This window comes from Hyaena hyaena, unplaced genomic scaffold (assembly GCF_003009895.1).
Source record: "Hyaena hyaena isolate Hyena2069 unplaced genomic scaffold, ASM300989v1 scaffold_392, whole genome shotgun sequence".
Lineage (NCBI taxonomy): Eukaryota > Metazoa > Chordata > Mammalia > Carnivora > Hyaenidae > Hyaena > Hyaena hyaena.
In genome coordinates this window covers 1,313,038-1,339,583 of record NW_024081017.1, presented here as the reverse complement: position 1 = coordinate 1,339,583, position 26,546 = coordinate 1,313,038, and the positions used below count along the sequence as shown (strand labels likewise).

Genomic DNA, 26,546 nt, shown 5'->3' with positions numbered 1-26,546 from the left:
ATCTCTCTCCTCTCCTGCTTCTCTTTCCCTATATCCCAGGGATTCCATAGAGGGAGGGGGGCTTCAGCCACAGGCACCCTCCCCCACCACACTGCCCATCACCAGCTGCTTATTGACCTGTGGTCATCCGCGCAGGTAGAGGGCGGTCTGATGGCTCGGAGACCCTCGGACGCAGAGGGATGTGGCTTTGGGGGTGAGGCTGGTGGGGCCGGCAGTGGGGAATCTGCCAGGCTTAGGTTCAAGTCCAGACCCAGCAACTTCCCCTTCCAGTGACCCTGGGCAAGTCACTGTACATCCCGCCCGCTCCCTCCCCCCCATTCCCTATTTGCAGAACAGAGCAATCAATAACTGTGTGCCCGATGGGGACGTTTTGTGATCAAATGAGCTGGGGGGGCGATTATTACACTTATTACCATTATTTGCCCCACCGCTTTTCGCCTCCAGGGGCCCCCACAGGCTAATCCAGTCCTGGTTCTGGCCACCAGTGTCTCAGGTGTCCAGAAGAAGAGGTTTTGGTCTCCTCCTCGGAGTGTAGGGGGTGAGCCTCCAAGCAGGTGGAATCCCAGATCTCATACAATCGGTGACTGTGTTCCAGGCGTTGAAGGACAAAGACGTGGAGAAAGAGGGAGAGGGAAGTGGAGCGAGGCACAGAGAGACAGAACGTGTGGAGAGACGCAGAGGAGCGTGGAGAGACTAAGCAAGACACTAAGCAAGAGACGAGCAGGGTGGAAGACAAGGACAAGCCTGGCCTGCCCCGGAGCCCCAGCCCCGCCTTCATGCCCGGCCAGTGCCCCGCCTGGCCCACCCTCCCAGGTACCCACTGCCCTGGCCCCACAGGCCGGAAAGGGTCCTGCCTGGTGGTGGGCAGGGCTGGGGCCTCTGCAGCGGGGTGGCTAGAGGTCAGACAGCAGAAAGGACTGGCCAGGCTCAGGCTGAGTGCGGGGGACCAGAGGGCCCTGGCTGGCCTCCAGGGCTGAGGGGGAGTTAGTGAGAGGCTCTGATTGTCCCTCCCTTCTGCAGCCTCCAGGCGCCCTCTCTTACTTCCTCCCCTCCACCCCCATGACTTCCCTGGCCACCCCCGGGCCCTCTATCCCTGCTGCGCCCCTGAGCCGGACACATCCTGGGGGGGCAGGAAGTTCTCGTGCAGCCCGGCAGCTAAACTGTTTATTTTTAGAGAAAATTGTTTCCATAAAGAGGAAAGGCTTTGCTCCTCACTGCCCCCCCCCAACTTTCCCCACCCCCCTACCCTGGCTGGCCTGACCCCGCTCTGCTTTGGGGTCCCTTGCCCTCAGCTCCGTCTCTCCTGGTTCCGGGTCAGTGTGTCCTTGGCTCCTAGCAGGGGGCTCTCCTGTACTTAGGAAGGCTGGCCCCCACCCCCGGCCCATCTCAGCCCGTCTGTCCCTGTAGTCAGCTTCTGGCTGGGGCTGAGAGGAGGGGTGCAGGAAGGGTGGGGCCTGTCGGGCTCGGGGGGCCCCCGGCCCAGGGCCTTGTGGAGGCGGGGCTGTGGGAACAGCTGGAGCCTGTCCAGGGGCTGGACAGATGTGCAGGCGGGCTGTGAGGTTTGGTTTCTTTGTTCCAGGCCGCGGGGGCCCCCCACCCCTTTCCACAGCCAGGCCGGGTGTGTTCCTAGGAGAGGGTCCCGGACTTGGGGAAGAGGGGGTGTTGGGAGGGGGACAGCCGTGGAGGAGGGCTGGCCCCCCATACACACACCTTCCCCTGCAGACTCCTCTTGACTCCAAGCTCCAATACCCCTCCTCCCAGGTAAGCCTCAGCCCAAGCTGCAGGTGATCTGAGTCACAGACCCCAAGTGACCCTTGAGGAGCTTCTGCAGACCGGAGGATGGCCCAAGTCCTGCACGTGCCAGCTCCCTTCCCAGGTCAGAGGTCTCGGGAAGACAGGGCCCAGCCCTGGGGTGTAGGAGATGATCACGTCCAACCTTGGGTGGGGGAGGGGGATGGTTAAGGGTTAAAAACACAGCCCTGCCCTGAGGGCCGGAATAAGGACCATTTGGCTCTACCCTGGAGGGTCTGATGGGGAGGGGACAGACTTTAAAAGGAGGGGGGCTGGTCTAAGAAGGGAGATGGGTCCCTGTCCTGGGGAGGGGGGGAAGGGGGGAGGGTATAGGCACAGCCCTGCCCTGCAGGTTTCGGAGGGAGTGACAGGGCCTGCCCGGAGACCGGAGTCGCAGTTAAACACCCAGTAGGCTCTTGTCCTTAGGAGCCTAGGGCATATGAACCTGGACTCTCCCAGGGACATAAGCCTTCACCCTGAGGAGGGGACAGCAGTGTTCAGAGTCCCTGGTCTTTCTTCGTGCCCCAGGGACCCCTGGTCCAGCCTCCCCACCCGCCTTCCCTGCCCGGGAGCCTGACCCACCGTACTCCGTGGAGACGCCCTACGGCTACCGCCTCGACCTGGACTTTCTCAAGTATGTGGATGACATCGAGAAAGGCCACACGCTTCGGCGCGTGGCCGTGCAGCGCCGGCCCCGCCTCAGCTCACTGCCCCGAGGTCCTGGCTCCTGGTGGACATCCACCGAGTCTCTGTGCTCCAATGCCAGCGGGGACAGCCGCCACTCGGCCTATTCCTACTGCGGCCGCGGCTTCTACCCGCAGTACGGTGCCCTAGAGACCCGCGCCGGCTTCAACCCGCGTGTCGAGCGCACGCTGCTGGATGCCCGTCGCCGCCTGGAGGACCAGGCTGCTACGCCCGCGGGCCTGGGCTCCCTGACCCCCAGCGCCGCAGGCTCCACAAGCTCTCTGGTGGGCGTGGGGCTGCCACCCCCGACGCCACGAAGCTCAGGACTGTCCACACCCGTGCCTCCCAGCGCCGGGCACCTGGCCCACGTGCGGGAGCAGATGGCGGGTGCCCTGCGGAAGCTGCGGCAGCTGGAGGAGCAGGTGAAGCTGATCCCCGTGCTCCAGGTGAAGCTCTCGGTGCTGCAGGAGGAGAAACGGCAGCTCACGGTACAGCTCAAGAGCCAGAAGTTTCTGGGCCATCCCGCGGGGGCCCGGGGCCGCAGCGAGCTCTGCCTGGACCTCCCAGAGCCCTTCGAGGGTCCCGGGTCTCTCGAGACCAGGAGCGTGGGCACCTGGGTCCGGGAGCGGGACTTGGGGGTGCCTGACGGGGAGGCGGCCCTTGCCGCGAAGGTCACCGTGCTGGAGACCCAGCTCAAGAAAGCGCTGCAGGAGCTGCAGGCAGCTCAGGCCCGGCACGCTGAGCCCCAGCCCCAGGCCCGGCCACCGCCAGACAGCCCGATCCGAGTGGACACTGTCCGCGTGGTAGAGGGGCCGCGGGAGGTGGAGGTGGCAGCCAGCACGGCCGCTGGGGCCCCTGCACAGCGGGCCCAGAGCCTGGAGCCCTATGGAACAGGGCTGCGGTCCCTGGCAGCGGCGGGAGGGGTCGAGAGCCCCCCCGCTGTGTTCTGTAGCCGTGAGGTCGTAGAGACCCTGTTCCCTACGTCCTCTGGGGCCCCCGGCAACGTTCACCTGGTGAAGAAGATCAGCATCACGGAGCGAAGCTGCGATGGGACAGCAGGTGAGCCATTGTTGGGGAGAGGGGGGCGCGGAGAGGGCCTCTTTGTTCCTGTGAAGGCCAGGGTCCAACCCCGACCCCATCAGACCGACCGCTCGGCTCTCAGAGCCTCTGTCTCTGCATCTGGAAAAGGGGGACAGTTGGGCTGCTCACTCTGTGCTGTAGGAACCATGCGGAGAAATTGGGTGTCTGTTAAGTGTGTGTTTCCATGTCTACTACATTGTAAGTGTCCAGACCACAGAAGGTACTTGAGGGAGGGTCCCTAAGGCTATTGGTTTGCGGGGCAAAAAACCCTCCCAATTTATTCAGCAAATGGCAGAAGCCAATTTCAGACCCGTTTAAGCAATGGAAAGGAAATGTATTGTTCGTGTCACTTAGGGACAGCTTCAGGCATAGCTGGATCTAGGCGCTCAGATATATCAGCAAGAATCTCTAACTCTCTTCTTCTGGGCACTTTGGGGTCTTCTCTCATAGCTAAATGAAGGTGGCCCGCCACTCTAGGCATCTGTTCTTTCATCTCCATAGAAGGGCAACGTCTCAGTCTGAATAGTGCTAAGAAACAAATCCCAGGGGTGTCTCCCATGGGCTGGGGGCAGTCACGTGCCAATCACTGTGTCCTTCACTGCCTGGCCCTGCATTACCCTGGGGGGAGAGGAGCCCCACCCAAGTCCTGTGGCCCCTGAGGAAGCAAAAGGGATGTCCCCTGGAGAAAGTGCTGAGTCCACATGCCAGGAATGGGGATGTGGGATGTGCAAGATGGCAGCTGTCCCTTCGCTGCCACCCTTAGGCTTCTGGCAGAAGCTGCCGGAATGATTCATAATCGCAACAGCTGTTCTTTATCAAGCACCAGCCTAATGCCAGGTGCTATGGTAAGGGTTTTACTCGTGGAATGTGGACTTTCATAGTCCAGCAACCTGGATTCAAATTCTACCTCTCGATGTAGCCCCAGGTGAGGGGCTTCACCTCTGTGGGCCTCAGCTTCCTCATCTGTAAAGTGACCTAACGCCAGCCCCCTACCCCAATCCCGCGAATTGACACGCGCAGTGAGCGCTCGCTCCATCAATGCCTGTCGCTGTTTCTGTTGATAATTTTCGGGCCAATTCTGTTCCTAGCTGGGGAAACTGAGGCTTGGGAAAAAGCTGTACTTGCCCGGTATCACAAGGCCAGGAAGTGGCCGAGCCAGGATCTAAACCAAGGTCAGGCTGAAGCTACAGCAGGGGCTCAGAGGTGCGGCTCAGGTCCCCAAGCCAGTCTCAAGTGTCAGAGCCCCACAGAGGGACCCGAGGGCGCAAGCTGCAGGGTGGGGACCCAGCTGTGTTTTCTTGCTTTTGCATGTTGTTCCTGGCCAGTCCCGGACACCACTTCTCTGTTCTGTGTCCATCACAAACGCCCAGCCCTTGGACTCTGGCCCCCGGCCAAGGGCCCCGCCCAGCTCAGCCTTAGGATTTCCAAGAGGCGACCTCCATTCCAGACGTGCTACCTTGGGCAGCCGTGGGGGCAGCCGTGGGGCTTCGAGCCTGCATGACGCGCAGGCATAGTGATGTTCCCACTCTGTGCAGGCGGCTGCCCCCAAAAGTCCTTCCTCATGTCTCACTTAACTCCTGCTTGCTGCGGCCAGCCCCGTCTCTGCTTTGCCTGGGCAGAACTGGAGTGTGCTGGTTCATTGCAACGTCTTCTCACGTAGCAGACTTTTATTGAACGCTTGCTTTGTGCCAGACTCTTCCAGGCATCGGGCTTGCGTCAGTGAACCAGACAGAGCCCCCCCAATAAATGAGTGAAGCCCCGTGATTTAAAAAAAAAAAAAAAAGTGAAGAGATACCAATTCAGGGCACACGTGTCAGAAGCAAATAAAACGGGCCTGGGATAGGCAGTAGTTACATGGGGTGGTGATCTCTGTTCCGGTTCCAATTTCCCTGCTCCCTAACTCTGTGCCCTTGAGCAAGTTATTAGACCTGTGCCTCATTTGCAAATCAGGGGTCCTGACAACCCAGTGTCACCAGATCACTGTGAGGTTCATATGTGTGAGTTCCTATCAAGTGTTCTGTGTGGCAGCAGGCACGTAGTAGGTGCTCAAGGGTTAGCTGTGGGCTGTTTGAACCAAGATGGGAAAGAGAAGGAGCAGCCAGTGGCACCGGGGTGGAAGAACAGTGTTCCCAGCAGGGGCTAAGGTCCTGAGGCGAGGAAGGGGCTTGAGAACATCAAGATACCTAATGAGCTAGAATAGGGATGAGGAGGGGCGCCTGGGTGGCTTAGTCGGTTAGGCGTCCGACTTTCGCTTAGGTCATGATCTCGCGGTTCGTGGGTTCGAGCCCCACGTCGGGCTCTGTGCTGACTGCCAGCTCAGAGCCTGGAGCCTGTTTCAGTCTGTGACTCCCTCTCTCTCTGACCCTCCCCTGCTCACGCTGTCTCTCTCTCTCCTAGAAATAAGTAAAACATTAAAAAAAAAAAAAAAATAGGGATGAGGAGATGCAAGGTGCCTGAGCCTCAGAGGTGGGTCCTGTAGACCCACTGGGGAGGAGCAATATGAAAAATGCAATTAGATAGTACAGGACTTGACAAGTGTTTGGACCACATGTTTAGGTCGCCAACTTGATGGGTAGGTCCGGGAGGACTCCCTGGGGGAGGAGGCAGGGAGGAGCCCAGGTTCTCTGCCATGTAGAATTCCCTCACTGGGGGGCAAGGGAGGGGAGGGTGAGAAGCTGGCTTCCCCTCAGGCTGGCAAGAGTGGGTGTGGCCGGCAGAGGCCCCAACACCTCACAAAGGCCCATCCCCCCACCTTCCAGAGAGATCCGGGAAGAGAAGGGGCGGGCAGGCGTATCCGTGGGGTCTCTGAGGCCGTGAAATTTCCTTTGCTCTTGGAAACCTCTCCCTATGACAGCAGTTCATATTCTTTGTGGAAAGTTTGGAAAGTACAGAAAAATCTGGAACACGAAACAAAACCCCCGTAAACCCACCACCGCCCAGGCCCAGCTGTTGTCAGCCCTTCTGATTCTTTCCTTCCGAATTTTTTAATGCAGACAATAATATGCATTTTTTTTTTAAGTCTGACAACAGGGAGCTGATAGAATTTGTTGTCTTGCATTATTTTATGTTTTATTTTTGAAAGAGAGAGCAGGGGAGAGGCAGAGAGAAGGCGGAGAGAGAATCCCAAGCAGGATCTGTGCAGAGCCTGACACAGGGCTCAAACCCACAAACCAGGAGATCATGACCTGAGCCAAAGTTGGACGCTCAACCGACTGAGCCACCCAGATGCCCTGCATTATTTTATTTTTAAGAGTTTTTAGGGTAGCCTTCCTATGGGCCAGGGTGCTTTTTGACACTCTTCATATTTTAATTCATTTATAGCTCCAGCACACCCGTATGAGGTGGGTGACGTTTTTAACCCCCATTTTACAGATGGGGAAACTGAGGCACAGGGTGGTTGCCCACTGTTCAGGAAGCCAGGGTTTAAACTCCGCCCTGGGTTTCTTTGATTTAACATTATCCTGGGGCATTCTTCCTGTCATTAAAAAATTCCTGGGCTGGGGCACCGGGGTGGCTCAGTCAGTTAAGTGTCCAACTTCAGCTCAGGTCATGATGTTGCCGTTCGGGAGTTCGAGCCCTGCATCAGCTCTGTGCTGACAGCTCAGAGCCTGGAGCCTGCTTCGGATTCTGTGTCTCCCTCTCTCACTGCCCCTCCCTGCTGGCACTCTGTCTCTCTCTCTCTCTCAAAAATAAACAAACAAAAACAAAAGTCCTGGGATGCAGTATTTATTTAACAGCCACATCAGTCTCTACTGTCATTAATGCCACGACGACGTCCTTTGGCGGAAATCCCTTGCGTCTTCTGTTTTCTCAGGACAGGTTTCCAGAAGAGCATTTTTGAGGACCATGATGTCGGTGCCAAATTGCTTTTTTCCCCTGTGGCCTCACTCCCTTCCCACACTGGGCGGGTGAACGATTTAAAATTTTTTAAATGTCCTGTGGCCTTAAGAAGATCCAAACTGAGTCAATGTAACTCTTCCTCTCGCAGCGACCATCTCCGATGTCAGCTGGTCTGTGCACCCCAGCTCCCTTGTGTTACTTGATGTTTTCTCCACATTCCCCTTCCACCCTCAGTGCTGAGGGTCGACAAATAGTTTAGGCTCTGTGGGCTTGATCTTTGTTGCAATGATTCAATTCCACTTAGTTCTTTTTCTTTTTTTTTTTAAGCCTTACAAAAAAAATGTTGCATATTTAACATATACATTTTGATGAGCTTAGTGCCTCAGTTCTGCCTTTGTAACCTTGTGAGCATGGACAATATATAAAGGAACAAGCATGGCCGTAGGATATTCAATTTCATGTAATTTTCACATGTCCCGAATAGCATTCTTCTTTGTTTTTCCAACCATTTAAAAATGCAAAAATCGTGCCCACAGTCTGTAGTTCGCCAACCCCTGCTCTCTGACACACACACACACACACACACACACACACACACACCAGCCCATTTAGTATCATTCCTTGCAAGCCACTTTCCAGAAGCTTATTTAGACATTTCAGTGTCCTTGAAAAATATGCTCTGGGCATGTTTAATTTCCTAAAATGGTATTGTGATTTCAGAAGAAACAATCTCACTGTTTCTTTCTTTCTTTTTTTTTTTTTCTGTCTGTACACTATTTTTGAACTCTCCCCCCACCACCCGATGTTTATAAACCTGGTTTGTCACTTGTAATGACTGCATAGTCATCTGCCCGAGGTGCAGGCGACATTCTTCTTACCCCATACCCCCGCGGTGGGCACCTGAGGTTGCTGGATCACAGGGAATTCACAACTTCACTCCGACGTTTGTCTGATCCTTTCTGGAAAAGCTCTCCCTGTCCACGTTCTCACCAGCCACGCTTGGATCTGAGGAGCCATTTCCCCACATGCCCACCAACATGGAATTTTCTCTAATTTTGGCCCATCGGTGCTGGTGCAGAGTGGGATTTCCTTGTTTTAATGTGCATTTCCTTGGTTTTTGGTGAGGTTGGACATCACCATACATGTTTAATATAAGATTGCTCTGTGAGTCACTTTTTTGTAGCCTTTGTCCACTTTTCCTTGGGCAGTTTTGAGAAGGTCCTGGCATATTCCAGAATAGGGGTTGACAAACTATGGCCTTTGGGCCAAATCCAGCCCGCTGCCTGTTTTTATAGGCCCACAAGCTGAGAATGGCTTTTATGTTGTTTTATGTTTTGTTATTTATTTATTTTTAATGTTTATTTTTTTATTTTGAGAGAGAGCACATGCTTGTGCCTGCATGCACACAGTGGGGGAGGGGCAGAGAGGGAGGAACGGGAGAGAACCCCAGGCAGGCTCCCCCCTCCCTGTGAGGAACTCGAACTCATGAACCCAGAAATCATGACCTGAGCCGAAATCAAAAGTCGATGCTTAACCGACTGAGCCCCCCAGGCGCCCCAAGTTTTTGTGTTTTTAAATAGCTGAACAATATGAAAAGAAGAGTGACATTTTGGGGCGCCTGGGGGGCTCAGTCAGTTAAGCATCCGACTTCGGCCCAGGTCATGATCTCGCAGTTCGTGACTTCAAGCCCCGTGTCGGGCTCTGTGCTGACAGCTCGGAGCCTGGAGTCTCCTTCTGATTCTGTGTCTCCTTCTCTCTCTGCACCTCCCCTGCTCACACTCTGTCTCTCTGTCTCTCAAAAATAAATAAACGTTAAAAAAATTTTTAAAAAGTGACATTTTGTGACCAGCAAAATTCTATTTAATTCAAATGTATCAGAACACAGCCACACCCATTCATTTGCATACTGTCCCCTGGCTGCTTTTGCCATTGAGAACCCAGGGAACTGAGAATGTTTATTGTCTGGTCCCTCCTAGAAGAAGTTTATTGATTCTTGTTCGACCCTTTGGTCATTTGTGGCAATGAATTTCTTCCCACAGTATGTACTTTTCTGTCATTTAAATTTGTCTTTGATTTTTTTTTTTTTAATCTGATAGAAATCTTCATGTCGGATTAAACCCATCATATTTTTCTTTTCTTTTGTTAATTTTTAAAAATGTTTTAATGTTTCTTTTGTTTTTGAGAGGGAGAGAGAGAGACAGAGCATGAGCAGGAGAGGGGCAGACACAGAATCCGAAGCAGCCTCCAGGCTCCGAGCTGTCAGCACAGAGCCCGACGCGGGGCTCGAACTCACGAATCGTGAGATTGTGACCTGAGCCAAAGTCAGACGCTTAACCGACTGAGCCACCTTAACCGACTGAGCCACCCAGGCGCTCCTTCTTTTATTAATTTTTAATATTTTTCATGTTCTGTTGAGATATGATTGGCATGGAGCATTGTCTCCAAGTATGCAAAGAACAATTTGATATTTGTGCATATTGCAAAATGGTGTCTAGTTAACATCTGTCAGCTCAGAGTTAAAGACTTTTTCTTGTGATGAGAACTTTCAAGATCTACTCTCTTACCAACTTTCAAACGTACAATAAGGTATTCTTAGCTACAGTCCCCGTGTTGGACATGACATCCCCAGGGTTTATCTGTCTCATAACTGGAAATTTGTATGCACTTCCTCACCCCTGCCCCTTCCTCACCCCTGCCCCTGGAAACCACCAGTCTGTTCTCCGCATCTAGTTGTTGTTTTTTCCTGATTCTGTATGTAAATGAGATCATTTTGTATTTTTCACATGTAGTTTGTGCTTTGAGGAGTTTTTAAAGGAATCTTTCTCCTTTTAAAAAAAAATTTTTTTTAATGTTTTATTTATTTCTGAGAGAGAGAGAGAGAGAGAAGTCGGATGCTTAACCGACTGAGCCCCCCAGGTGCCCCTGGGCCAGTTTTATTACTGTTATTGCTGTTTTAGCATCGCAGTGTCTGACTTTGAACTCCTCAAGCGAGAAGGAGCCCAGCAAACTTTTGAAGCAGGGCCTGCTTTTCCCTTGGGGCAAAATGGGCTATGATGCCACTCTGTTTCTGTTTTCCTTACCTCCCCCCCCCCCCCCGCTTTAAAAGAAAAATTGTGGTTAAATGCATTTAACATGAAACTTACTGTCTTACCCATATTTGAGCGTCCAGTACAGTGGCATTAGGTACATTCCCACCTTCACGCAGCACCCCCCAATCCGTCTCCAGAATTTTTCCATCTGAGACTCTGTCCCCCTGAACCACTAACTCCCCCCAGCTTCTGCCCCCCCCCCCCATCTACTTCCTGTCTCTGCGAACGTGACTCCTCTAAGGACCTCACATAAGTGGAATCATACAGTATTTGCGCTCTGGTGGCTGGTTCATTTCACTGAGTAGAATGTTGTTTCACCTGGTCTTTGACCCCTCCCAGGTATTTAAATGAGGAGCTTGGGGCTGACCTTGACCTTGTGAACTGGCCCCTCCTCACAGACCTGTTCAGATTGGTCCTGAGGCATTCAGATTGGCCCAGCTGTGTGCTTAGTGGTTTTGTTTGTGTGTTAGGTGTGAATTTGGTGACAGAGTTTAAAAAAAGAAATCAGGAGATTCACATGAAAACCCAGGAGTGGTCTTTGGTTCCCGCAGGCGTTCAGGCCCCCAGCCACACCCTGGACTTGGTGGTGCGGTCAGACACATTTGTGGCTGAGTGTGTCATCGGGTCTTCGTGTTGCTTGTGGGGACTATTTACTCTCTGTTCTGAACTCCAGCGGAGCACCAGCGCCGGGGACTTGAGGAAGTAGTTACTGTCCAAAAAGTTTTAGCTGTGGAAGGGAAAGAAGGAATCAGAGCCCATGGCCAGTGGTAGAAAGAAGTCCCGGGGGAAGTGGTGACACGAAAGCCACAACTGGCCTGGGGGGACCTGAGCTGGTTGCGAGATGGGGATGCTTGCGGTGGCACTTTTTAAAAAAATTTAATGTAATTTAATTTTTTTAAATTATTTTTTCTATTTGATGGAGAGAGAGAGAGCTCACGCACATGCTGGGGAGGAGACAGAGGGAGAGAGACAAAAGACAGAAAAGGAGAAGGGGGGGCGCCGGGGTGGCTTAGTTGGTTAAGCGTCCGACTTTCGCTTAGGTCATGATCTCGCAGTTCGTGGGTTCGGGCCCCGCGTCGGGCTCTGTGCTGACTGCCAGCTCAGAGCCTGGAGCCTGTTTCAGTCTGTGACTCCCTCTCTCTCTGACCCTCCCCTGCTCACGCTGTCTCTCTCTCTCTCCTAGAAATAAATAAAACATTAAAAAAAAATTTAAAAAAAAAAAGGAGAAGGGGAGGAAGGGAAGGGGGGAGGGAGAGAGAGAGCGAGCGAGCATGAGCGAACCCCAAGCAGGCCTCATGCTCAGCGAGGAGCTCAATTCAGGGCTTGATCCCACGACCTTTGGATCATGACCTAAGTAGAAATCAGGAGTCGGGCACTCAACTGAGCCACCTACACACGCCAAAGGTGGCACATTTATTCCTACTTGGCTCTAGGCTGGTGATCTAGGCCTGGACTTCTCTGCCACCCCCACTCCCAGATGGGCAGTGGGCACCCTTGGGACTGACGGCCCACAGAGCCACCTTTGTCCTCTGGCCAACCTGGGTGGTTTTTTAAAATTGTGATAACATAGGGGCACCTCGGTGGCTCAGTCGGTTAAGCTTTGGACTTCAGCTCAGGTCGTGATCTCACAGTTCATGGGTTCAAGCTCTGCATGGGGCTCTGTGCTGACAGCTTAGAGCCTGGAGCCTGCTTCCAATTCTGTGTTTCCCAATCTCTGCCCCTCCTCTGCTCATGCTCTCTCTCGCTCTCAAAAATAAACATAAAAAAATTTAAATTGTTAAAACATGTGCGTAATATAAAACTTACCGTCTTACCCATTTTAAAGTGTCCCGTTCCAGGGCACCTGGGTGGCTCAGTCAGTTAAGGGTCAGACTCTTGATTTTGGTTCAGGTCACGATCTCATGGTCATAAGATTGGCTGCTTGGGATTCTTTCTCTGCCCCTCCCGTGCTCGCTCGTGCTCTCCCTGTCTCCCTCCCTCTCAAAATAAATAAATACACATTTAAATAAATAAATAAATACACTGTCAGCAGCACTGAGCACACTCACATTGGTGTATAACCATGCCTACCACTCATTTCCAGAATATTTTCATCTTCCCAAATTGAAAATCTGCCTGGGGGTACCTGTGTGGCTTAGTCGGTTAAGCGTCTGACTTTTGCTTAGGTCATGATCTCTCGGTTCGTGGGTTCGAGCCCCGCGTCGGGCTCTGTGCTGACTGCCAGCTCAGGGCCTGGAGCCTGTTTCAGAGTCTGTGTCTCCCTCTCTCTCTGACCCTTCCCTGCTCACGCTGTCTCTCTCTTGCGCCTAGAAATAAATAAAACATTAAAAAAAATTAAAAAAAAAAATCTGCCTGGATGGGGTTTTAATTTTTATTTTCTAATAATCCTTATTGTTTCTTTTTCCTGACCGTTAAAGTGTTTGTTCCCTGCTTAAAGTTCAGAAGAAGGGAGCTGTGATATCCATAGACACAACCTTGCTTTTGTTAAAATAGTAATAAATTGGGGCGCCTGGGTGGCTCAGTCGGTTGAGCGTCTGACTTCTACTCAGGTCATGATCTCACAGTTTGTGGGTTCAATCCCCGCATTGGGCTCTGTGCTGACAGCTCAGAACCTGGAGCCTGTTTTGGATTCTGTGTCTCCCTCTCTCTGCCCCTCTGCCGCTTTCTTCAAAAATAAACATTAAAAAAATTTTTTTAAATAGGTAACAAATCTTGGGGTGCCTGGGTGGCCCTGTCAGTTAAGCGTCTGACTCTTGGTTTCAGCTTAGGTCATGATCTTAGTTTCGTGAGTTCAAGCCCCACATGGGGTTCTTTGCTGACCATGCAGAGCCTACTTGAGATTCTCCCTCTCTCTCTGTCCCTCTTCTGCTCGCACTCTCTCGCTCTTTCTAAAAAATAAATAATAAATAAAAAACATAAGAGGCGGCTGGGTGGCTCAGTCCGTTAAGCACTTACTTGACTTCAGCTCAGATCATGATCTCATGGTTTGTGGGTTTGAACCCCGAATACTGACAGTTCAGAGCCTGGAACCTGCTTGGGATTCTGTGTCTCCCTGTCTCTGCCCCTCCCCCACTAACACTCTGTCTCTCAACGATAAATGAACATTAAAACTTCTTTAACCTTAATAATAACAATAAATCTTACCAAAATAGTCGTTGCAATTCTCTTGAATTAACAAATGATCCTTGAGCACTGTTGATATTTAGGCTTGTTCTAAACCCCTTCCCTACCCTCACCCCCTGCATTACGGTCTTCAGTCTGCACAGCAATGCCACGATGGAGGAAATGTCATTCCCCCGAGGCACAGAGAGGTTAAGTGACTTACCTGAGGTCACAGAGCTTGTTCCTGGGAGATTGGCGTTCCTACCATGACCGCGACTCTTGGCTGTGATCAAACCCTGTTTCCAGACAACCCTCAGTGTGGTGGTGGAGGGTGGAGGGTGTCACAAGCCAGGATTGCAGAGTGACACCTTTTTTGTGTCCCTGACCAGCTGCCAGAGGCAGTCAGATTCTACCGCTCATTCCCTGGGTGGCCTCAGGCAGCCCTCTGTGCCTCAGTTTCCTGACGCCTCTTTTCCTGCCTCTGCCCCCCAGGTCTCCCACAGGCTCCTGCAGAATCATCTTCGTCACACCCAGAGTTGGCGGCCACCTCCCCGGCACAGCCTGAGAAGAAGGCAGGTGGAGTGCCCGCCTGTGAGGCTGCTAACACGGAGCCCACCGGGCAGGCGGCCTCATGCGAGGCCGCAGAGGCGGGGGGCACAGGTGAGTGAGGGCGGCCTCGTTGGGACCGGGGCACTAGAGGACCCAAGGCATGGGGTCTGGCTTCGTGAGATCCATTAAGGGCACCACCTGTCCCCCCAGGCGAGCCCCCGGCAGGCGTGCGGTCCATCATGAAGCGCAGAGAGGAGTCCGCAGACCCCCCAAACCCCCAGAGAAGCCTGCAGTTTGTGGGGGTCAATGGCGGGTAAGAGGAGCGCCCGCCCCCGCCCTTTCCTCATCTTCTCCCCTCCTGTTTGTCCCTGTCCAAGGTCGCACTCTGGTCCAGGCCCCTCACACGCCTTTAACCAAGGCACAGTAGACGGATGGGGCACAGTAGACGGATGAGGCACCGCGAGGCCTAATGCCTTGGGGGAGCTCACAAGCCACCAGGTGCTGCCCCAGTCACCGCGGATGTCACCCAAGGAGGGGACAAGCAGGAGCTAGCAACGCGGAGAGTGGGGGCTGGGAGACTCCTGCCCGAGGGCACCGCCTGGATAAAGGCTCAGAGGTGGGAGGGGGCTCCTGGGGGGCTCAGGCAGCTCAGTGTCCGACTCTCGACTTGGGCTCAGGTCATGATCTCACGGTTCGTGAGCCTGAGCCCCACATCAGGCTCTGGATAGCACAGAGCCTGCTTAGGATTCTGTCTCCATCTCTCTCAGCCCCTCCCCTGCTTGCTCTCTATTTCTCTTTTAAAATAAATAAAAATAAACTTTGAAAAACACACAAAGAAGCAAGAGGCATAGGAAGGAGTAGACAGGAATGGTTTGGGGACTCAAATGCCAAGGCCACAAGCGCTGACTTTGTCCAGGGGCAGCAAGTAACACAGGACGGTCCTGTTTGCAGGGGTGAGGGTCTGAAGCAGTGAGGGTCACAAGGGGCAAAAGGGGAAGAGGTACTGAGGAGTAGAAGGTGAAAAGCAGTGTTTCTCCCTGACCCACCCCAAGCACGATCACAGGCATAACTAGTGTTTATTGAGCACCTACTATGTGCAGAGTGCCGTAGAGCACATCCCTGCAGGTCTGAGAGGCTGATACTGCCGTTGTTCCCGTTTAACAGATGGGGAAACCAAGGCCCAGAGAGGTCCAGTAGTCAGAGCCCTGCGCCCCTCCCCTGTTCAGTCCTGCGATGCCTCCCCCACGCCCCCATCCTTCCTTCCCAGATATGAGTCCTCATCTGAGGACTCCAGCACAGCAGAGAACTTCTCAGACAACGAGAGCACAGAGAACGAGGCCCCAGGGCCAGAGGAGAGGGTTCCGAGTGTGGCTGAAGCCCCCCAGCTCAAGCCCCCGGGTTTGGCAGTGGCCAAGACCCACCAGGAGGAGTGCCAGCCGTCTCGGGAGCCTCAGCACGTGCCGGCGGAGGAGGGGGCGTCAGGAGCAAATGCAGAGGAAGACATCCGGTCAGTTTTCTGTGTGTGCGGGGACTTGACACGGTGGGTGACCTCTGCCTCAGATCTCACCATTCGTGCCCTCTGAGCAGACCTCCTGTCAGTCATGCACACCTTAGTCTGAACTAGCGAAGAAGCACTTTCTCCTGGTCATCTGAAGGTCTGCAAGCTTTGTTAAAGGGCCTGATTGGGACAATTTGGCCTGTTGGGGGTTAGAATTTAAGGGGCAGGCAGTTTGTCCTTAAGCAGCTTACATTCTTTGGGACAGATGCCCCACCTGCCTATCCTGCTTGTGTCTTTCTTCCCCTGGGGAAAATCTGCCCCTGGGAGAAGATTTTCTATCCACCACTGCCCACTGGGCATAAACTTTAGCCTATGTGTCCACTTCCTCTTGGGATCTGTGTGCTCCCCATGTCTGGGGTCACCTAGGAGGCCAAAGTGAGTGCTCCCAAGTAAACTCCCCTCTTTTCGGCCCCTGGCAGGATGGAGCTAAGCCCCGACCTCATCTCAGCCTGCCTGGCCCTGGAAAAGTACCTGGACAACCCCAATGCCCTCAGTGAGCGGGAGCTGGTACGACGGGGTCCTGCGCCTGGGGCCCCTCCATCCCCACCGCCACCCCAGCTTCGCCCCATGTGCATGGTCTCCCCATACCTGCTTCGAGGGGACGCCGGGATCCAAGCTGGGAGCTTGGGGTGGGGGGGTTGGTACTTGAGTCCTGGGCCTTGGAGAGGGGTCAGGGTCGGGGGAGGGGCCGAGGGTGGTCCCCTGCTAGCAGCCTGGCCTCTGGTTCCTGTTCTTCGGGGGGCTTGAGGGCAGGCGCTGCCACATGTCTCTTGATGGGCGTCCCTTTGTGGCCGGGCCGGAGACGCGCACGCCCCCTCGGGGGCGCATCCGGGCCTGCAGCCTCTGTACTTCCCGTGAGAGCCCTTGTCCCCGCTGGGGATGCACACTTTCTAGGCCAGGGGCTCACCTGGGGAGGGTGTCCCCACTTGTCCTTCAGGCTCCGGTTCAGGGTGCGGGTGTCCCGATGCGCACTCCCGCCCCGGGGCTCCGTCCAGGGGCTGCCGCCGCCCTCAGACGCCTCTCCTCCCCCCGCCCCGTGTCCAGAAGGTGGCCTACACCACGGTGCTCCAGGAGTGGCTGCGGCTGGCCTGCCGCAGCGACGCCCACCCCGAGCTTGTGCGGCGCCACCTGGTCACCTTCCGGGCCATGTCGGCGCGGCTGCTGGACTACGTGGTCAACATCGCCGACGGCAACGGCAACACGGCCCTGCACTACTCCGTGTCCCACGCCAACTTCCCCGTTGTGCGACAGCTGCTCGACAGTGGTGAGCCGCGCGGCTGGCCGAGGGGGACCCGGCAAGCGGCTGGCTGCTAACCCCGTATGATGGTCTGATGGGGGAGACACGGCCCTCCCTGTCTGGTGGAAGAGACACCCACCCTGCACATCTGATGGGGGAGACACTATCGTCCTAGTCTCTTGGGGCACCTTCCCAGTCTGTTGGGGGAGACACCGATCCTGCGTGTCTGATGGAGGAGACGCTGCCCTCCCAGTCTTATGGGGGAGACACCACCATGCCAGTCTGGTGGGGGAGGCTCAAGCCCTACCCATAGCCCTAGCATACTGGAAAAGGCAGACGTGCTCTTACGGACAACGTGTAGACTTTCTGCCCCCCACCCACCCCCAGAGCCCCTTGTGTAAGGAAGCTGACCCCTCCGGAGCCCTAGTCTGAGAGAAGGACATAGCCTCCACTCTGGGACTTAAAAGATGTGGTCCTTGAAGAGGCAGGAAGAAATTGTCCTTTCCTGGTCTGATAGGAAAGGCAGCCTCCCAGACTGTCGAAGGAGGCAGAGCCCACAGTCTGATGGAGAAGATCTAGGCCAGTCTGAAGGGGGCCAGCTCTTCCAGACGCATCCCCAGTTCCAAGCGCTCAGCCTGGGTGCCAGCGTCAGAGGTCTTCCCGGCTGATGGAGGAGACAGTCTCGCCCTTAGAATCCCCTCGTCTCATGGGGCGGCATAATGGAGGCGGGGGCCCTGGGGTGGAATGGGGCTCTCAGCCTGAGAAAGGGGAGGAACTGGGGCGCAGCCACACTGCCGGGGGGAGATGTGGGTTGTTGCTCACGGACCCTCCCCCGGGTCTGAGGCAGAGGCCTGGCCAGGAGCAGCGGGGTCTGAGGACTCATGTCCTCCTTGCCACCCCCCCCCCCCCCCCGCAGGTGTCTGCCAGGTGGACAGGCAGAACCGGGCCGGCTACAGCCCGCTCATGCTCACCGCTCTGGCCGCCCTGCACACCCAGGACGACCTGGAGACCGTCTTGCAGCTCTTCCGGCTCGGAGATGTCAACGCCAAAGCCAGCCAGGTACAGGCCCCTCCGCGCCGCAGGCCCAGGCGGCCCTTCGCGCTTACAATACGAGGTCCTGGCTGTGCGCCAGGCCCCCACGTGATCTCATTCCCTGCCCAGGGGGAGAATCCCCACTCCACGGGCGAGGAAACTGAGGCTCAGAGAAGCGCTCATTTCCTCAAGGGCAGACTAGAGGAGGTGGGATTTGAACCCAGACAGTCTGGGTCTAGAACCCCATCCTTAATGACCTGCCTGCCAGGCTGCCTCTGAGACAGGGCCTTCGGGGGGAGACGGGGCCGGTGTGTGGGAGGGACCTTTACCTTTCTTAATGCGACGCCCTCCACCATCTGGGCAGCTGCTGGGCGCTGGGGCTCACGCAGTGGACAGGCAGGCACAGCACCCGCTGTCCTGCAGCTCCCGAGCCAGCCTGGAGCTCTGGAAGCCGAGCGCCCCTCGGGCAGCACAGAGGCCTGGAGCGGGTTGGGACTTGGGGGCTGCAGAAAGCCGCGGGGCGGGGCGCCTGGGTGGCTTAGTCAGTTAAACGTCCGACTTTCGCTTAGGTCATGATCTCGCGGTTCGTGGGTTCGAGCCCCGCGTCGGGCTCTGTGCTGACAGCCAGCTCAGAGTCTGGAGCCTGTTTCAGAGTCTGTGTCTCCCTCTCTCTCTGACCCTCCCCTGCTCATGCTGTCTCTCTCAGAAAAAAATAAAACATTAAAATAAAATAAAATCTCCCTCTAGCTGCATGTGGGGGAGCAGAAGCCGGGAGAGCATGGAGGGGACTGGGGTGAAGACGTGTCTGGGCAGAGGGCTCCATGGGGACAGCAAGAAAGGGAGGGATTTGCAACAGCCTCAGTAGGATGAAGGAGACGGACAGGGCGCGGTCCTGGGGCGGAATGAGAGCAGACCCCACTTGCTTTTTTATGGGTTTAGTTTGTCTTTAAAAACGATATTTCAGTGGCTTCCTTATTTTACCTGCGGTGAAGTTCAAACAGGCTTGTCCCTCTTAGGGGCGCCTGGCTGACTCAAGGGGCAGAGCATGTGATTTTTGATCTTGGAGTCATGAGTTCGAGCCCTATGTTGGGGGTAGGGTTTACTTAAAAAAAAAAAAAAAGACTATCCTTTTTAAAGTACACGATTTCAATCGCATTTAGTGCATTCGCAATGTTGTACAATCATCACCTCTATCTACTTCCAGAACATTCTTATCACCGCCCCCCAAAGGAAACATGGCACCATTAGCAGTCACTTCCCCTCCTAGCCACCCTCCTGGAAACCACCGGTCTACTTTCTATCTTTACTGATTTACCAGTTCTGGATATTTTACAGAAATAGAATCGCGTAGTATGTGTTCTTTTGGGGCTGACCCCTTTCACCAAGCATAGTATTTCCAGGGTTCGTCCACAAGGCCGTGTGCATCAGTGCTCTGTTTCTTCCTAAGACTAATATTCTTTAGTGCGGGTAAACCACGGGCTCTTTTTCTACTCCTCTGCTAATGAACATTGATTTGATTTTTTTAAAAATATTAAAAAAAAATTTTTTTTTTAATGTTTTATTTATTTCTAGGAGAGAGAGAGAGAGAGACAGCGTGAGCAGGAGAGGGTCAGAGAGAGGAGTCACAGACTCCGAAACAGGCTCCAGGCTCTGAGCTGGCAGTCAGCACAGAGCCCGACGTGGGGCCCGAACCCACGAACTGCAAGATCATGACCTCAGCGAAAGTCGGACACGTAACCGACTAAGCCACCCAGGCGCCCCATTAAAAATATTTTAATGTTTATTTGTTTTTGAGAGAGACAAAGCATGAGCAAGGGAGGAGCAGAGAGAGAGGGAGACACAGAATCCGAAGCAGGCTCCAGGCTCCGAGCTGTCGGCACAGAGCCCCACGCAGGGCTCGAACCCACAGACCGTGAGATCGTGACCTGAGCCAAAGTCAGATGCTTAACTGACTGAGCCACCCACCCAGGCCCCCCAACATTGATTTGATTTTCATTGAGGCTTAGCTGACTTACAGAAAAGCATAGAAATCTCAGCTCGATAAATGTTTACGTATATTTATACCCGGGAGCTAGGAACCTGCTTTAGTTGGGGGTGGGAGCAGGTAATCAAGTAGCATCTCCCGGAAGAGGAAACATTTAAGCCGAGATGTGAGGGATGAGAAGGAGACAGCAGGAGGAGCAGGGGATCAGCAAGTGCAAAGGCCCAGTGGTGGGAGGGCTCGTTCGAGATCTGGAAGGAGGCCCTGAGTGGAGATGCTGTTGCCGCCACAGGACTCGGGAACCATGGAGGGTTCCGGAGCAAGGCCGTCACACCTTGGGGTCTGCGTGGTCCATAAGCCTGTCCCTTGCCCCACCCAGGCGGGGCAGACGGCCCTGATGCTCGCGGTCAGCCACGGCCGCGTGGACATTGTCAAAGCCCTGCTGGCGTGTGAGGCGGACGTCAACGTGCAGGATGACGACGGCTCCACGGCCCTCATGTGTGCCTGCGAGCACGGCCACAAGGAGATCACGGGGCTCTTGCTGGCGGTGCCCAACTGCAACATCTCCCTCACCGACCGCGTGAGTCCCCCCTCCCCGGCCCGGGGGCACCCCAGGGAGGGCGGGAGCACAGCTCAGGGCCTCCTCACAGCAGGGGATCTTCACAGGACGGGAGCACAGCACTGATGGTGGCTTTGGACACGGGGCACAGTGAAATTGCGTCCATGCTGTACTCCCGCATGAACATCAAGTGCTCGGTGAGTGCCGGGCCCCCGGGCCACTGTGGGCGGCAGGGGGGGCTTCGGGAAGGCGCGGAAGACACACCCTGGTAGCCGTGGCCCTGAACCAAACAGGAAACCGTTTCTGCCCTCACAGAGCAGGTGTCTGGTAAGGTACACGATACGCAATATGGGGTATCAGAGCCAGGCGGGGTAACTGCCAGAAAGAAATCCAAAACAAGGCTAGAGGGGCAGCAAGCGATGGGGAGCTATTGAGGCAATGAAGGGGTGAGTTGTGTAGCTGTCCGTGCAGATGAAGCAGCCAGTGCAAAGGCCCTGAGGCAGGAGCGTGCCTGGTGTGTTTGAGGAGCATCGAGGGCCCCCCTTTGGGAGGAGGGAAGGGTAGGGAGGTGACACACTAGATCATGCAGGACCTTGTGGGCCACGGTGAGGACTTTGGCTTTCGTTCGAAGCGTGTCAGTGTATTAAAGGCCTTGAGATGTCTTATTGTAAAGATTATCTCTTTTAAGAAATCATGCCTGTTAGCAAAACACTCTCTGAAAGCGTCACAGGAGGATAATTTTTTTTAATGTTTTATTTATTTCTAGGAGAGAGAGAGAGACAACGTGAGCAGGGGAGGGTCAGAGAGAGAGGGAGTCACAGACTGAAACAGGCTCCAGGCTCTGAGCTGGCAGTCAGCACAGAGCCCGACGCGGGGCTCGAACCCACGAACCGAGAGATCATGACCTAAGCGAAAGTCGGAAGCTTAACCGACTAAGCCACCCAGGCGCCCCACAGGAGGATAATTTTGATACTTAATGTAGCATAAGTGTCTGATGGAGGAGAAAGCTTTTCCAGTCTGAAGGGGGAGACGAGCACTCCTCATAGGCCTCTTTAGAGATGAAGCAATACCTTTATCTGATGGAGGAGACAATCCCTTTTGGTCTGATGGAGGAGGCAAGCTCTTCCAGTCTGATGGACTGTCCGCTGAGTGCCTCTCGGGCCTGATTTCTCGAGCCCTCCGCAGTGGCTTGATTGTGCTGCATAAAGTACTGGTATTATTTCCATTTTTCAGGTGGGGAAACTGAGGCTTAATGGTCACATCCCTGGCCCAAGGTCTCACAGATCGGAAGGAGTGGAGGCCCCGGGGTCCATGTGACTCCAGACCTTGGGAAGGAAACTCCCCGCTCCCTCCTCCTCACTCCTGCCTTGCGTTGGCCTCCCCGAGGGATGCCGGGGGCCCGGTCCGAGGGTGGCACGGTGGCTGTTAACAGCAGTGATTCCCCCAAACAGCCATCTGTCTCGCACGTGGCTTCCAGATTCTCGTTGAGGCTCTGGGTTTTTTCAGCTTCGTTCCCCAGGGTGTTGGGGCCCCCGGGGCTCAGTTGTGGTGCTCGGGGCATCACCTGGGGAAGAGCTCTGGGCCTCAGTTTCCTCAGCTGGAAGATGGGGCTGATGGGAGCCGGTGATGTCCTGTTGGGTGATGTGTGGTCTTGCCCCCAGGAGCCCCTGGGGGACAAGCCCTAATCATCCACCACCGTCTACCTGGCCCCCTCCCGTTGCCTCCCCGCCTCACTGCCGCCTCTGGCCTGTTCTCCCCCCAGGGGAGAGGTCACCGTGAACACCCTAGTGAGGGTACAGCCCCCTGTGGCTGTCCGCCTACTTAGAGAAAAAGCCAAAGTCCTCCCCAGAGCCCACCTGCACGACTACCCTCACTGCCCCCTACTCTCCTTCCTCTCCCCCTTTGCTCAGTCTGCTTGGCCAGTAGCCACTGCCCCTGCCTCAGGACCTTTGCACTTGCGGCTTTCTATGTCAGAGCGCTCCACATCGCTCTGAAAGTCCCCATCCCTGACTACCTGCTCTCCACTTTCATTCCCCCCCACCCTGTATCCGTGATGAAAACCCTCCTTGGCATTCATTTGCTTCTCTGAACATCACCTCCCTGAGGCCAAGGGAGTCCAAGTCCCTCTTGCCCACTCACCCCAGCCGCAGGGCCGGCCAGCCAAGTTGGCACCTCGTAGGCATCGGCAAGGATGCCAAACAAAAGGAATTCTGCTTCTTGTTTCAGTTTGCTCCGATGTCAGATGACGAAAGTCCTGCGTCATCCTCTGCCGAAGAATAGCCGGGAGGGAGGCCTGGGGGGGGCCGGCCAGCCCACCCCAGCGCGACCCGTCCCTCCTCCCGCGTCTCCTCCCCCCCTTCCCTCGCCAGCACCCCCGGCTCATACCCACCAGGGCCCGCGTCACAAAGGCAAGTGGGCTTTCCTGCTGCTTCCCAGGGGAGCCCCCGGCAGCCCAGGCCTCCAGCTTTGCAGCGGGGTTTTCCTGCTCCACCAGTTCAAAGCGGCCGCGGTGCAGACTGGAGCGAAATTCTTACATAAATCGGCGCCAGTGGCTGAGGCTGGGGCGTGGGTTTATGAAGAACGCCGAGAACAATCGACTGGCAATTACAGATGGAGGAGGGCTAAAGGGAAAAATACTGTATTTTTTTTATCATTATGGGGGGGCCGCAGAAATCGTATGCCTTCTTGCCAAATTTGAAAGTCACTGGAATCGCATAGTTTCATTTTAATCCTGAATGTCGTCATCCCGCACGGGTCATGTCTGCAGTGGCTTCACGCCCCCCTCGCCCGCCCCACATTTAATTGTCTGGTTATATAATGGTGTTTTGTCCACTCCCCCCCGTCTCCCCACCAGACAGCTTTCTCAGGAGAACTGTGTTCTGGTCTCTTCACAAAACAGATTTCTGTCCTTGTCACCCGGGGCAGGGAGCTCAGTCCTTTTTTTCTGCTTTCTCACTGCCATGGCCTAAGTCACCCCCATTCAGGGGCGGTGGGACGGGGGGGGGGGGGTGGCGCTCAGGACCCAGCAGCCGAGACATCGAGAGATCACCCAGAAATCCGTCCCCTCCCTGCCTGGAGGCCCTGGGCAATATTAATTTTCCTAGAAAATCCTTCAGACCTGGGGACTCAGGAAATGAATCCGGTTCCCAGAGCAGCGGCTGGAGTCCCCGGGCTGAGAATCCGGGGAACGGGGCTGTCTTCATCCTCCCCCGGTTCCAGAATTTTTCCCCACAAAGGGGGGAAAAACACAAAAACCAGGGTCTGTGCATGTTGGCAAAGCACAGGGCAAGCTCCAGAAACTCCATGTGCGCACAATTAAAAGTTGGCTGCCCCCCTGAGGGCTCCCAGTGCAAACTTAAAGGGCCAGGGCTTTGGCGAAAACCAAACAAGGGCCAGCTGGTTTTGTTTTGTTGTGTTGTGTGTGTGTGTTTTTTTTAAACACAACCTATAGGCCTTCCGGAGCTGCTTGGAACAGAGCCTGCTGGAAATCGGGCTCGTCACACACACACGCTTTCCTCCATGGCCTGTTTTGTCCTCCAGTGTCCACATAGGTTTCTTTCCAGTTCCTTCCTTTTGTGAGCCAAAAAAAAAAAAAACAAAAAACGGGGGGAAGGGGTTCTGAGCCTTGAGGAGTTAAGTGCCTTCTGACAGGCAGTGAAGGTCCCTAAGGGAATAGGTGTCCTGTCTTCTCTCCGGCCGGTTCTGTCCACTTGGCCCTGAATGCTCACTGCTGTTCATTCAGGAAAGCGCAGCGCTGGCTTCTCTCCTACAAAAGTAGGTTTCTTGGCTTGATGGAGCCTGGCTTGCTTTGATTTTGGCTGACAGAGGAGGTACCCGAGACAAAAGAGCTCGGATGGTCGAAGGAGACATCCTAGATTGTGTGTGTGTGTGTGTGTGTGTGTGTGTGTGTGTGTGTGTAAACTGGAGAGAAAACAAAACCAAAGCCTACTGGGGACAATTGGTATGTGACAGAAGGCCACAACTTTGGGCAGCTTTGAGAAGCGGGACAGAAGTCGTGTGCCCGCACGTCTGGCCCTGGAGCCAGCGGTCATGGTCAAGTTAAGCTCCTCAAAGCAGCTCCTCGACACCCCTCCCCAGATAACTCCGCATTTATCCCTGCTTTCCCTTCGCCCGCTCCCCCCACCCCCATCGGGCTTGGCGCGCTAGGCTACAGGGATGTCCCGCCTCTGTCCCCTGTTCTCCTGCCACGTGTATTCATGCCCTTGAAGTTCACTTCCCGACCACGGTACGTCCATAAAGACAGTATTACACTTTTAAATGAAGTATTCCTTTTTGTAATCGTTTTTTAGAAGGTAAAGGAATTTAATAAAACTACTTTATGATAATGTGCACGCGTCACTGTCTGGTCTTTGTCTCCTCACTGTACTCCTCTTTAAGTTTTAAAATAGATTGCTTTTGGGGCGCCTGGGGGGCTCAGTTGAGTGTCCGACTTTGGCTCAGGTCATGATCTCACGGTTCAAGGGTTCAAGCCTCGCGTGGGGCTCTGTGCTGACAGCTCAGAGCCTGGAGCCTGCTTCAGAGTCTGTGTCTCCCTCTCTCTCTAACCCTCTCCTGCTCACGCTGTCTCTATCTCTCTCTCAAAAAGAAATAAAACATTTTTTTAAAAAAGAATAAAATAGATCGCTTTTTTTTTTTAATGTTTTATTTATTTCTAGAAGAGAGAGAGAGACAGTGTGAGCAGGGGAGGGTCAGAGAGAAAGGGAGTCACAGGCTGAAACAGGCTCCAGGCTCTGAGCTGGCAGTCAGCACAGAGCCCGACGCGGGGCTCGAACCCACGAACCGCGAGATCATGACCTAAGCGAAAGTCAGGCGCTTAACCGACTAAGCCACCCAGGCACCCCTAGATCGCTTTTTTAGAGGCGCCTGGGTGGCTCAGTCGGTTGAGTGTCCAACTTCAACTCAGGTCGTGATCTCACGGTTCGTGGGTTCGAACCCTGTGTCGGGTTCTGTGCTGACAGCTCAGAGCCAGGAGCCTGCTTCAGAGTCTGTGTCTCCCTCTCTCTCTCTGACCCTCCCTGCTCATGCTGTCTCTATTTTCTCTCAAAAATAAATAAAACATTTTTTAAAAAAAGAATAAAATAGATCGCTTTTTTAGGGGCGCCTGGGTGGCTCAGTTGGTTGAGCATCTGACTCTTGATTTCGGCTCAGGTCACGATCCCTGGGTCGTGGGATCGAGCCCTGTGTCAGGCTCAGTGTTAAGCATGGCGCCTACTTAAGATTCTCTCCCTCTGGGGTGCCTGGGTGGCTTAGTCGGTTAAGCGTCCGACTTTTGCTTAGGTCATGATCTCGCGGTTCGTGGGTTTGAGCCCCGCGTCGGGCTCTGTGCTGACTGCCAGCTCAGAGCCTGGAGCCTATTTCAGAGTCTGTATCTCCCTCTCTCTCTCTGACCCTCCCCTGCTCACGCTGTCTCTCTCTCCCCTAGAAATAAATAAAACATTAAAAAAAAAAAAAAGATTCTCTCCCTCTGCCCTTCTCCCCAGCTTGTGTGCTCTCTCTCAAATAAGTAAAAGGGGCGCCTGGGTGGCTCAGTCGGTTAAGTGTCCAACTTCAGCTCAGGTCATGATCTCAAGGTCGGCGACATCGAGCCCCACATTGGGCTCTCTGCTGTCAGTACAGAACCTGCTTGAGACCCTGTCTCCCTCCCTCTCTGCCCCTGCCCCAGTCGTGCTTTCTCTCTCTCAAAAATAAACATTTAAAAATAAAATGGCAAATAAATATAAGGGCTCATTGTAAGCAATGTTCAAAGCAACAGAAAAGTCACAGTAAACTCCTTTTGCTCTCCACAACACCGGCACTGTCCCAAGTGGCTATTTCCACTTATTTATTTAAAGTTTTTATTTTGAGAGACGGCGCGAGCAGAGGAGGGGCAGAGAGAGGATGAATCCCAAGCAAGGCTCCCCATTGTCAGTGCAGGGCCTGACGTGGGGCTCAAACCCACGAACTGTGAGATCATGAACTGAACTGAAACCAAGAGTCAGACCCTTAACCAACTGAGCCACCCAGGCGTCCAAACCCACGAACTG

The 26,546-nt window shown here is 54.5% G+C and overlaps 1 protein-coding gene across 2 annotated transcripts; it reads left to right on the top strand.

The window, feature by feature from the left end:
- The first annotated feature begins 599 nt into the window (after positions 1 to 599).
- KANK2 (KN motif and ankyrin repeat domains 2) lies at positions 600 to 24,850 on the top strand. 2 transcript variants are annotated; one of them, XM_039251018.1, is made up of 12 exons: positions 600 to 813; positions 1,762 to 1,876; positions 2,320 to 3,534; positions 14,079 to 14,246; positions 14,346 to 14,448; positions 15,403 to 15,642; positions 16,113 to 16,200; positions 16,738 to 16,957; positions 17,847 to 17,989; positions 20,323 to 20,523; positions 20,610 to 20,699; positions 22,729 to 24,850. In XM_039251018.1, the coding sequence occupies exons 2-12, from the start codon at positions 1,840 to 1,842 to the stop codon at positions 22,780 to 22,782; spliced, it is 2,559 nt and encodes an 852-aa protein (XP_039106949.1). In that variant the 5' UTR covers positions 600 to 813; positions 1,762 to 1,839; the 3' UTR covers positions 22,783 to 24,850. The 2 variants fall into 2 exon arrangements, with proteins under 2 accessions (XP_039106949.1, XP_039106947.1); XM_039251016.1 differs by having other exon boundaries at positions 20,236 to 20,523.
- Positions 24,851 to 26,546: the final 1,696 nt, after the last annotated feature.